Here is a 12,333-nt window from a genome sequence, read left to right as displayed (position 1 = left end):
TTCGAATCCAGGTAACTGCGAGCTCGCCGGCAAGATTCAGAAGCACGGGAGAGTCTATGTGAACTAAGGTCGGCTGGCATACAGTAGGCATGGCTTTGGTTACAGAATGTGTAAGAACATACCTTCATTTCTTAGTTGGCATATCATAATACGTACTCAGTCAACTTCCACTAGAACGTTAGTTGCCAAGCATGGTAATCTTAGAACACGTTTGAACTGAATAAGTTTAATGTGTGTACACAATGAAATAGTTAACTTAATCCATTCACAATAGTTGACACGCTAATATGTACCTTTATTTCATATCTCCGTTAGATCGTGGGTCAAGCATTGGGCCCCTCCTTGTTGTTTTGTAAAGTGCATTATCCATCTTCTCTAGATGATGGCAGTGTGTGTGAAAACACGCCCCTGGCCTGTGCGCTGAAGGTATGCATTCGTATTGGCAGGAAGGTAAACGAGCTCAATGGCATTGAACTCAACGTCCCTCCTGTGCCGAGCCGTTACCGACAAAGAAAAACACATCTGTTGGCCTGACCAAACTTTTGGTCCAGCTTACTCAGCTACTGCTTAAACAGTTTGCCTGTCATCTATGCTTTTTTTTGTGTGTGTTTCTTGGAAGTAGTCAGGCCTCTGGCACCTCCCTGTCACAAACGGAGGGAGCTTCTCCTTCCCAGTTGTTTGCCCCAACCAACACTACAATGCATTCCTTGCTCCGCCTTTCTTCGCTTGAGAATGTCTCCCTTGTAACTGATTATTCTGTCTTGTAAAAGACCTGCTGTGGTGCCCAGTGGCTATGGTGTTGGGTTGCTGAGCACGAGGTTGAAAATACAGCCATGGTGGCCACATTTTGGTGAGGGCGAAATGCGAAAGCACTCATTTACTTGGATTTAGGTGCACATTAAAGAACCCTAGGTAGTCGAAAAAGAGTCCTCTACTACGGCGTGCATGCCTCATAATCGGAAAGTGGTTTTGGCACGTGAACCCCCTGCTTGAAAAACAAAGGGGTCTTGTGCCGGCTTTTAAGGTCAGCCAGCAAGTACAGTAGAATATCAGTGATACGAATCTCTCAGAACTGTGCAAGAATTCATTGCACCCGAAATTCATATCGCCAACGTAAAAAGAAATGTTAAAAAAAAAAACTGGAAATTGAAAGAGAGTGCAGCAATGAAATGGCCTTTTTTATTTTTCTGCAATCCTAATATGGTTCTTTTATCTCGTGGCAAAATATTTTGAAGTACACAGCAGAATTTGAGAAAACTGCATTTCTATTTGACACGCAGGGGTGGTGTCAAGGCAAAGTGATGTAGGTTGCCCTTGCAACAGGAATGCAACTGGCGCATTGGCCTGGCTGCTCTGCCGCCCTAAGAACAGCTAGTATCTAGTGCTACTGCCATGTCGGGGATCACACAGTGGTTCCATTGTTCATGTCATCCACCACCGTGCAAAGGGAGGTTTGCAAGATTGGAAATTTAGTATGCTGTAAGCCAATGGGTATCAGGTATCAGGCGTGATCATATCATGGAGATTCTGCTGCACCTGTTCCTATAGCCCTGCAGGGTCCCGTTTCACCATACAGTGTACGTTTCCATGCTTAGGCTTTGCCGCACACATAGCTGGAAACTGGTTCATGCCATTCTCTGAAGCAGTGAAACCATCCTTCCCTTAATGGCAAAGTTCAATATGTTCGCTACGCAGAATTGGCTAACCTTGGCATGATTATGGGACCACTGAATCTGATGCGCAGGCCCCTTTTGTCTTTAATCCAGCTGATCAGATTGTTTTCAAAACTAAGTCTTTTTCGGTCATTTCTAAATTCTCAGCCTCGTAAGCGGCTTCAATTGCCCTCTTGCTGCGGATATATGTTGACATCGCTCTATTTAGTATGTCGTGCTTCTTCGCCGTTTCATACGTTCTCTGCTTCCCCATAGAAATTGGATCTCCTTCAGGGTTTTATCATGGTATTTGCCACCCTATGAAGACGACATGGTGGTGTGTGCGCAAAAATAAACCTGAGAGCATGGTGGCCATGTCATGGTTCTGGCTCCTTTAATCTTTTCCAGTGCATGCAGGCCACAAAAGCATAACCTTTTATATCTGCGTAAGTTGCCGCTGGGGTCGGGATTACTAACAATGGTGATAAGCATGTTGCGCCAACTGTTGCTTAGCTGGCACTAATTATCCATTTGTTTGTGAATTAGCAAGCTTTTTAACCCTTTGAGGGTCAAAGGCAAATGTACGGCACCCACTTCGGTGGCTTAGCAGCTATGGTGTTGCGCTGCTAAACACAAGGTAACATGATAAATCCCGGCCACAGTAGCCGCATTTCAATGGGGGTGAAGTGCAAGAACACCAGTGTCTCGTGCATAGAGGTCACGTTAAAGGTGCCCTGGGGGTCGAAATTAATCTAGTCTCCCACTACGACGTGCCTCATAATCAAATCATGGTTTTGGCACGTAAAACCCAAGAATTCAATTCAGTAAATACACGCCACCACGAACAAGTCCCAAATACCTGATGCCATATGTTTTCTACGCTGTCTGTGCGTTTCAGAAATGTACCAACTTTACAAGTGTAGCTCAGCAAGAGCTGCCTCCCTTTGTGGATACAGGGAACTTTTTCCTCGTACCGTAACCATTCGGTTCTCATTACACAGCTTGCTTACGCTGACGTGTCAGCAACTGCTTGTGCAGGCTGGTGACTGTTTTGGTTTTGTCTCGGGGGCTGTTAGTTTGTTGCACTCACAGAAATGGACAACTCTCAATCTAGGCTTGGCCAGTTTATTGCATTTCTGAAGTTTACCCGATACTTGCATCATTCAGTATCTACTTTAGGTGGCTACCCCTACTGTGGTATACATAAACAGTATTCTGCGGATTCTACATTTCTGAAGATCCGAAAATCTTTCCGCATTACGAGGTTAAAGTGCTGCTTCTATTTGTTATGAATTTGATTTAGCAAGAGCATGCTTCACTTCCAAATATTAGAAAGATTACAGGCAACAAGCTGCTGCGGAGATAACAAGCCACAAAACGTACTCGTTCTCGTGCAACATGCAACATTAAGACTTGAAAATATGTTTTTAGTTACTAGTCATGTAAGCAAAAGTAGTAAACAATTATTTAGAAGCACATTATTAACTTGAATTTGAGGAATTGGATCTAGCTCAGCCACTCCAGGAGTGAGAATGGTCCAACTGTTACCAATCCCAAGGAGTTAAAGAGGTGATATGAAATTCGGCTTTCTAAAATGGAGTACAAATTGAAAAGGAGGGTCTCGCTTTGTAACTCTGTCCATTTTCAGGCATGATCACATCGCAGAATTTAGGAGCAAAGCACTAACCCTTCTTATTTGATACTTTCAGGAGCAGACGGGGGACAGCGATGATGAAGGTACGTGCCATTCCAAAACATTAAGTTAAAATCCCAAAACCAGCGCCATAGCTATTCATTGCGAAGGCCACTACTGGAATTGCCAGTGTTGGTCTTTTTTGCATCAAGTTCGATCACATGATATTGCCCTAGACGGTGTGACATGAGGGCCATCTTATTGTGGGATTGAGGAGGTTTGCCTTATTTTCTTTGTCCATATACTGCTCCTTGTTAATAGCACTGGCTGCCATATTAGAAGTGAAAAATGTTGCCCAGGGCCTTGCAGATGCTTTATAATGTACAGTCTTGGTCAAAAAAACTTCAACCCGCTGTTAACGGCTGCGGAGCAGCTGCGCTCCGCTATCGCGGCGCTGCCGCCACCGGCGCACACCGCTGCTCATTTGCGCCAAGTATAAAGAGGGCGAGAGAAGCATGCTTTGATAACGGGGCTCGTAAAAACTAGTGCAACGTTCGTTCTGCCAGGTGCGAGGCCGTCTTGCGGCCGCCGTAGTACGATGCTTCGAGCGAGTAAATCCGGTGGCCTGGGCGAAACTGCCCGGCATCCATGCAGCACATTATAGTATAAAAATTGTCCTTATCATCGAAATTGCCTATTACAACTTTATCCTACACATTCATAGGCGAGAACCTTCGTAATATGCTTTTAGCCAAACATTTCGAATGTGTTGCTGAGTGCGATGAAAACAAAATATAAGAATAAGCTAACATCTGTCAGTGCTGTCTAGCGTTTTTCCAGGTTTTATTGTAATATGCGGGCAATTCAACCATCGTTCATTTAAACAAAACCTGGGCCGCTATCTTGTACAGGTTCGAAAAGCCGACATTCGATTTCGCCTCACGTGATTGGACTAGGCCGCGATATCGGCACAACCTGGACAATCGCGCGTGGCGAAATCGAACGTCGGCTTTTCGAACGTATACAAGATAGCGGCCCAGAAGCAGTAATTTTGACTACAAAGGCTCTCTTCGGAAAGGGCCTGTAAACACCGTTCGGAAAGGGCCTGTAAACACCGTTACAATATTTCAAACACGTTGACTGCACTTCTCCAGACCAAACGAGTGCGTTTGGCGTTGAAGTTCTTTAATTAAACGCACAGTGAGAAATATGAAAACTTTTCGAGACTAGAAGACGTTTGCCCTGCCCGAGTAGCCGATAGAGTTAGACCCATTCCCTCGGCATTTTGGAAAGTGCCCACTACCTCGCTTTTTTTTTATATCTTCGTGCACACTGCCTCATTGTCGTTAGGGCCCACTTTGATGCACACGTGAGGCCAGTGTAAGTTCATCCCGTTAGCAGTGGCCATCACGCGTTTGAATCGCGTAAAGTAGACCAGGGCCACGAGATTATAGGATTGAGGTATCATTCGTCTCTAGGAGAAAGGACTTCACAGGCAGTTATAAAAAATGGGTTGTACATAGTGTCCTTTAAACAGAGACCTTGGCTAGTTTACAGTCAAGCACATGGGCAAGCTGCAGTTGTTCGAGGCAACCACAAACGAAGCCACACTCAATACCTTGAAGGCATGTTCCCCCCTGTGATTTCGTCGAGATATGCTTTCTTGATTAATTTGCTACTTGTGACATTCATGATTAAAAATACGAGATGCAACTGTGGCACGTTATTTAATATATCATTAAGCTGCTGCAGTCAGATCTTGGCTACGATCCTCGCAAAGTGCCCGTGTTCGAGCATGCATAGGACTACTCATAGCGTTGGTCCTCTAATTTGGTCCCGGGAAACATAACTGATGATTACAATACTCAGAATTGTAAAATTTGAGTGTATTGCGTTTGGCAGCGGTCGCCAGAGACCCCCGCCTGCTCATCCAACATACGCTGCAAACGGCATGCTAGCCGGTCGAGTGGCTTCCACTTCGCCACCGTTACATTCGCGCCGCGCTCACCGCAGTAGTTTTTCATGAGCGCTGTTATCAAACGACGCTTGGGAGTAAGAGACATGCTTCCCTCGCTCTCCTTATCCTCGACGCAAGCAAGGAGCGGCGCGTGCCGGCGGTGGCGGCGCCACAATAGCGGAACACAGCTGCTCCGCGGCCGTTCACAGCGGGTTCAAGTTTTTTGACCAAGACTACATCTTGAAGGGGCAGCGCAATATGACGAAGACAGAAGGCAGGAACACACAGGACAGCGCTAAACTCACAACTAACTTTATTCGAAGGCATAGACAAACTTAAGTACACATCCCATAGCCATGTGCTGTCCCATTGATGGCGTCATTATCAGTGCCCAGGCAATAACACAAAACCCTGTAATCTAATGCTACACTATGAGGCGGCTCAAAAATTCAAATTCACTGTCATACAAATTTAACGATGGCATGCTTACACAACGCAACCCTTTTTTCCTGATATAGTAGGCCTCAATATCCCTCGTGGTGTTTTTATAAATAGGAGTGCACCCATGCTCAGAGCAATGCCACACGACATGTGAGTAGGCATTACCCGTTAGTGAGCGCCTATGCTCAGACAAGATAATGTTCAGGCTACGACCTGTTTGGCCGATATAGTTGTGACCTTAGAAAAAGGGAAGCTCATAAGCAACTCCCATTCTACAGTGCACAAGCGGGGACGCATGCTTAACATCGGGCTCTTTTACTTCAGCAGTACCAACTCGCCCAAATGTCGATCCTTCTGCTTTATAATGTGCTCATTGCTGGGATATATCCAGCCATGGCCATGGTCTGCACATTTTTTGCCGACTGTTTACTTATTATTCAGCAACAAGCCCTTGTGGGGGGGGGGGGGGGGATATTTCGTAAATCTCCACCTAGTGGACTTCATTTTGGCCGCTGTTGATTAGCTGGAGCAGTACCAGTGAGAAGGAAGGAAACTGGCTGAAGACTCCTCCTCCTCAGCCGAACAGCACTTCAGCAGCAGCCAAAATGGACAGTCCACTAGATGGACCCTTACAGAGTAGCCGTCTCTCTTCACCAGGTCTGTGCAAAAGTAAACACTTTGAATTTTTCTGGCCATCGCAAGTGGGTTAAAACCAAGATCCTTGGAATTTTTTTTATCGATGAGGTAACTTGTTTGAGATAATTACTATGTTCAACTTATGCCTGGTTACAACTGGTAACCTTTGCTGCAGTAAAAAAAAAATTATTTGAATCTACCATTTTTTCTCACGATAATTACACTCCCAACTTTGACCTTCTAAATTTGATTTTTCTTGTATTAATTGCACCCACAACTTCGTGTCCCATGCAGCCATGTGAACGAACAAGTGTGCTGTAGCTGACCCGTTTACTTGCTCAGGCCGACAATAGCACGTACCACTGTGAGCCATCTCATGTCTTTCTTGGCGACTTGCACTCTTTCGTGTCTGATATGTTTCTAATCTCAATCGTGGGCCGGTTCTCAAAATAGCTCTAGTAACAATGGTACAACTGTGTAGTCTTAATGGTATCAGTATCACTAGTATCACTGCATGGTCAGTGGCACCACAATGCAGTGGTATCAGTACAGGTGGTACCGTCATGCGGTGGTGTTATGAGAGATAGTTGAAGATGCTGTCATTGAAATGTTGGTCGAACCTCTGGTCAAAGACGCGGAAGGCCTCAAAATAAATCGTTTCATACACCCCATTCTCACCCCCAACTTGCTCAGAAAGACATTGTCTTCTCCGACATCAACTAGAAGTGGAATTTCCTTTCTTTTTTTTTTTTAATGTGCTCGTCAAGATTGACATGTGAAACACATGACATGATTCTGTGCGCCATGGAAATTACCACAAAGTGCACTTGAACAGCCTAAAATGTTACATACTCTGCGCAGTACGTTGCCGTCGTAAGTATAGGGGAAAGCTTTATCTAGTGTCCATAAAAAGTTCTCGCCATGGCCAGAAAACACAGAATAAAATCAATGCCTGTTACAATGGACCGTGATAATCCAGTGAGAAAGGTCTGTTATATCCGAAGTACGTTCTATCCAAAATTGGGGTTGTGGCATGTTGCAAAATGGTGAAACTATTACCACTAAGGTTTCATATCTTGTTTTTGAGGGTGCTATAGCAGAACTGGCAAGACTAGGTGGGCCTACAAATCAATGGCTGTTTACATTAGGGATGACATGGCTTTTTATGATGTATTGAAAGGGTGCTTTGTCACTGTGCCCTGAATGCATTTGCTTTTTGAGGAAGAAAAGAGCTATTATAAAAACTGCACTTGTCCAAGAGGGAGAATGTAACACTTATAACGAAGTTGAAGGGCAGCTGACATAACTTTGTTAACTGTTATTGTTCCCTTTTGGTAGACCACGTGGCTCGTTGCGCTCAAGCAGCTCGTGGCACATAACACAGAGCGTCGCTGTGCGATGTCGAGGAAGCAGGCGAACTTTGCCGTACCAGCTTGGCTCAGCTGGCTCGTGGCCGAGCTGACTGCATTGGCATCAAATTCCATCGGTGCCAATGTGATCTCGGAGGCCATGCCCAGCTAGAAGTGAATGCATGGCATGGATGTGACGTGCAAAATTGTGCCAGGGCAACCTCCGAGGCCAGGCCAAGCTGTGGCTGCCTGCGTGGCGTGCCGTAGAGAAAGAGAAGTGAATGCACTAATATTTCGCGCAGCTTGTGCAGCCAGGTACGTGCAAGGGAGAGAGAGGTCAGTGGGAAAGTACGATAGTGAGCTGGTCCTTGTGTCAACTACATGCAGCAGTGAGAAAGACCAGTGTTGCCCGACTGCATATTCGAAGCTGGGACGCGGGAGTTTTGAACAACCGCGGCGAACGAGTGCCGAACCTGGCAGAAAGCATTATACTCGGTGCACAATAGTAGGGTATTTTCTGGTTTCAGGAAAAAAATCTAGTTCGGTATATCCATTGGCAGCACAATTTCGCTTTGTTAAAATGAGGTTTTAAATACGTGAATCTGTGTGGGTTTCAAGGGGAATTTCACTTGCTTCGTTATATCCCATTTCGTTTTAACGAGGTTTGAGCATATTTAAGGGGAGACGCTCCTCAAAACAACTTTTTGTTGCTTTTACTACAGGTTTCAAAATCCAGCCAATGATCCTTTTCTATGCAGATTTCAAATATGTCATTACTTTTTGTGTAGTTGTTATTGTTTTTGAGCTATGTGCAATGGCAAAATATACTAATCTTTGTGGGCACTTCTTTATGTACTAAATAATCACAAAAGCATCGCGTTGTAGCTCCTTTAGCTCTTCGTACATTTCAGTGCCGATATCTAGCCAAACAGCGTGTACAATTACTGGAACTATGCAAAAGGATTAGAGCATTTCAGCTAACTTTTTTTCTTGATTCCCTGAAGCATAACCTTGTAGTTCTGCCACTAATGCAGGGAGATATTGCAAATTCAAATAGATATCAGCACTGTACATATATTCAAGAGTATGTATGCCAAATTTTGTTATTATAGACAATTATATATGCACAGTTTTTTTTCATGTGATTGTAGAAAATGTTAGTTGAAGCGTCCTAATTTTCATATTCGCAGTAATTGTAGATGCTGTTTGAATATGTAGTGGCACTTAGCGGTCTACAAAGAATTTAATAAGCTACAGCACAAAGCTTTTTGCAAAAGTTTATTACACAATAAAGTGCCCACGAAATTACGGTATTTTGCCACTGTGTAGGACATAACTCAAGAACTATAGTGGCTACACAAAAACTGACATATTCGAAATGGGCTTGTAATGCCCTATAAGTGGATTTTCAAATCTGTAGTACAAATATTATAAAAAATGCTTTTTATAGGAGGATCTCTTAAATGATGGATGAAGGCTGCTGGGGGCAAGTTGGTTAAGAGAAGGGGAAGCTGAGTGTAGCACGGCTGTTTCATTGCATGACTCCTTGTGCAGCACATCCAGTGAATTTCCTAACCTCAAAAGCTTTGTGATAAAAAAGCCTTGTAAAAGGCACTTGCCTTAAACAACTGCTTCCTTCAGTGAGGCAAGCATCATTGAGCTTTTTGAGAAAAGTTGTGCATTTTCTGTCTGTGTGTGGCAGCAGAGAGAGTGGTGTGCGAGTGCTGCGAACGTACCTTTCCGATTGGCTCATGATGTCTGCAGAAATTCCAGACCTGGAGAGCAGCAGCAGCAACAACAAAGAGTGAGGTCGGCCCCCAGCCTGTCGCCAGTGGCAGTTCCCGCGTGTACAGACAGCGCCAACATCGGCCCCCTCCATCTAACCGTTCCCCCCCCCCCCCCCCCCCTGTTCATTTTGTTTTGCTACAGCCCACCAATAAAGGCACCACCACACCCATAACTCTGATGCCTCTGCATGGCTCCAATGAGTTACACATGACTGACGATTCTGGCTCATAATTTCGATGAGGCACACCTACATGCCCCTCATGTTCTGTGCAAATTGTGGCTTGGAAATTCCTAGCACCACTCGCATACCTTTAACGCAGACACATTGCAATTGTTGTTGTTGTAGCCTGTGACATGTGTGTCTAGAAAATGCAGTAAAGAGAACATTGAGGGCACTTTCTTCTTTTCTTCTTACCTCTTAATACTCCGCTATCCCAAGTTTTGTGCAAGTCGCCAGTGCCCGCGATAACAGCAATTATACACAAGTGATCAAAGTAATTGAAATCTGTGCGTGAGTGCTGTGGTGCTTTGCGCTCTTAGCAAAACTGCCGTCGGCAAATGGTATTTCGTTATCCTTTACGAATCTCTTGCAGCGGGAGCACTGCTCAGCTCAATCTGCTTGCGGCGCAGTTGGCGTGGTCCATTTGTGTTTCGGAGGGTAGGGCGGCGTAGAGCTATGGGCGCAGCCCATTCTTGTTCGGAGGGGTGGAAAGGCGACGAAAGAGCCGCGCGGAGATGGCTGGAAAAATGAGCGCGTGTGGCTGCTGTTGGAGCAATGGTCCATCGCTCAGCGGTTCGAATTTTTTTTTTTTTTTTTTTTTCTCAAGGATTTCGCATTTTGCTACCTTTCGGCTTGGACGCCCAGCAGCCAGACTTAATCGTTATAACTGATAATGCGGCGTCGGGGATTGTCGTAAGCGGGTTATTTCACCATCAAAAACATACAAAAGTAGACTGCTGCAGCTTCTCATTGTTATAACCGGTGTCGTTAAAAGTGGGTTCGACTGTACTCCGTTTAGTGGGTGAAGGTGAATAGAATTTAAATATTTGGTTGTTTTCGAATGAGAATATCTTGTGTAAGTATTCGATTAGCATTCAATTATTCGGCCAGCCCTTTAAATATTCATTCAACCATTCATTGCTAAAAGGCACTGTCCGCACAACCCGAAAACTCCTGTTTTCTGTTTATTGCTGCTGAAGAGTGCGCAATGGTATCTCATTGGGTTGGAAGAGGGGGGGGGGGGGGTGCATTTTCAGCCGTACCACACCACACACTGCTTCATATGTGCAGTAGAAGAGTTAGCGCAAGCCGTTCCCCCATTTGCTGTGGTTCGAGCATTGGTCTGCGCTCGTAAGCCATCGTGTGGCGCGCCATCGCTAGCTTGCCACAAACCCCTGTAAATGACATACCTAGTTTGTACAGAGTGCGTAATTTTTATTGGTCCTAATGCCTACCTGTGAACTACAATTTTATAACATACCTATTTAAAGCTGCGCTATTGTAAAGGGCAATACTGATTTTGAATGTATAAAGAAGGAAAAGTTATACAAACTGATGAATACAGTCGCTGGTTGGATTCTCACAGTTGCTTGCTATAAGAATGGACGTGCAGCGCTTCTGCCCACTCCATAGAATTTTGCATGAATATTTTGTGACTAAACGTCAACTTTATTTCAAGGTCATCTGAAGTGCCACGCTGCCGATAAGAACTGTTGCAGCTTACTGGCTTGGGAGTTCACGGGGCCGGATCTAATGTGAGACTGCTTAAGATATCTGCAATATATTTGCTGAAGCTGATCTCGTTTCACAAAATTGAACCAAATGGTAGTGGGGTTCGCGCTAACGTAGCTCATTGCCTTGGGCGCTCTGTCCTGCACTCTTGTGTTGCATACCAAATGCAATTTCTACCATAGACTCGTCATCATCATCATCAGCCTGGTTACGCCCAGTGCAGGGCAAAGGCCTCTCCCATATTTCTCCAACTACCCCGGTCATGTACTAATTATGGCCATGTTGTCCCTGCAAACTTCTTAATCTCATCCGCCCACCTAACTTTCTGCCGCCCCCTGCTACGCTTCCCTTCCCTTGAAATCCAGCCCGTAGCCATTAATGACTATCGGTTATCTTCCCTCCTCATTACATGTCCTGGCCATGCCCATTTCTTTTTCTTGATTTCAACTAAGATGTCATTAACTCGCGTTTGTTCCCTCGCCCAATCTGCTCTTTCCTTATCCCTTAACGTTACACCCATCATTCTTTCCATAGCTCTAGAATAGCGGCTTGTGCTTGTTGGTTTTCCATCCTGGTGTTAACAGTGCGAAACGTAGACTAGACACAAGACGAGAAGACGACACCACAAGTTTCCATAGCGCGTTGCGTCGTCCTCAATTTAAGTAGAACCCTTTTCATAAGCCTTCAGGTTTCTGCCCCTTACGTGAGTACTGGTAAGAGACAGCTGTTATACACTTCTCTTGAGGGATAATGCCATGGCAAGCTGCTGTTCGTGATCTGAGAATATCTTCTGATTATTCTTCTGATTATTTCAGCCTCATGATCCGGATCCGCGGTCACTACGTGCCTAAAGTATATGTATTACCTTACCACTTCCAGTGCCTCGCTACCTATCTTAAACTGCTTTTCTCTTCCGAGACTGTTAAACATTAGTTTTCTGCAGAATAATTTTTAGACGCACCCTTCGTCTTTGCCTCTCCAGGTGAGTGAGCATGTATTGCAATTGGTCCCCTGAGTTAGTAAGCAAGGCAATAGCATCAGCGAATCGCAAGTTACCAAGGTATTCTCCATTAACTCAACCCCAATTCTTCCCATCCAGGTGTCTGAATACCTCCTGTAAACACGCTGTGAATAGCATTGGAGAG

At 44.9% G+C, this 12,333-nt stretch overlaps 1 protein-coding gene and 1 long non-coding RNA gene across 2 annotated transcripts in view; one reads left to right on the top strand and one right to left on the bottom strand.

Annotated features, from left to right (window-relative positions):
* The window catches only part of p23 (cytosolic prostaglandin E synthase), a 66,655-nt gene extending 57,027 nt beyond the window's left edge, over positions 1–9,628 (top strand). The window contains exons 4-5 of the mRNA XM_050190204.2: positions 3,362–3,389; positions 9,433–9,628. Of these exons, the coding sequence (XP_050046161.1) occupies positions 3,362–3,389; positions 9,433–9,476 (72 nt within the window). The 3' untranslated portion in view covers positions 9,477–9,628. The remainder of the gene's footprint in view (positions 1–3,361; positions 3,390–9,432) is intronic.
* On the bottom strand, positions 5,539–9,490 carry LOC129387869 (uncharacterized). Its single transcript, XR_008615023.2, has 2 exons — positions 9,405–9,490; positions 5,539–7,917 (listed from the first exon to the last, which is right to left on the bottom strand). It is a non-coding gene; the product is annotated as an uncharacterized lncRNA (long non-coding RNA).
* Positions 9,629–12,333: the final 2,705 nt, after the last annotated feature.

The sequence above is a fragment of the Dermacentor andersoni genome, chromosome 2, assembly GCF_023375885.2.
Source record: "Dermacentor andersoni chromosome 2, qqDerAnde1_hic_scaffold, whole genome shotgun sequence".
Classification (NCBI taxonomy): domain Eukaryota; kingdom Metazoa; phylum Arthropoda; class Arachnida; order Ixodida; family Ixodidae; genus Dermacentor; species Dermacentor andersoni.
The sequence above is the reverse complement of the archived record's forward strand: the minus strand, read 5'-3'. Positions and strand labels throughout refer to the sequence as shown.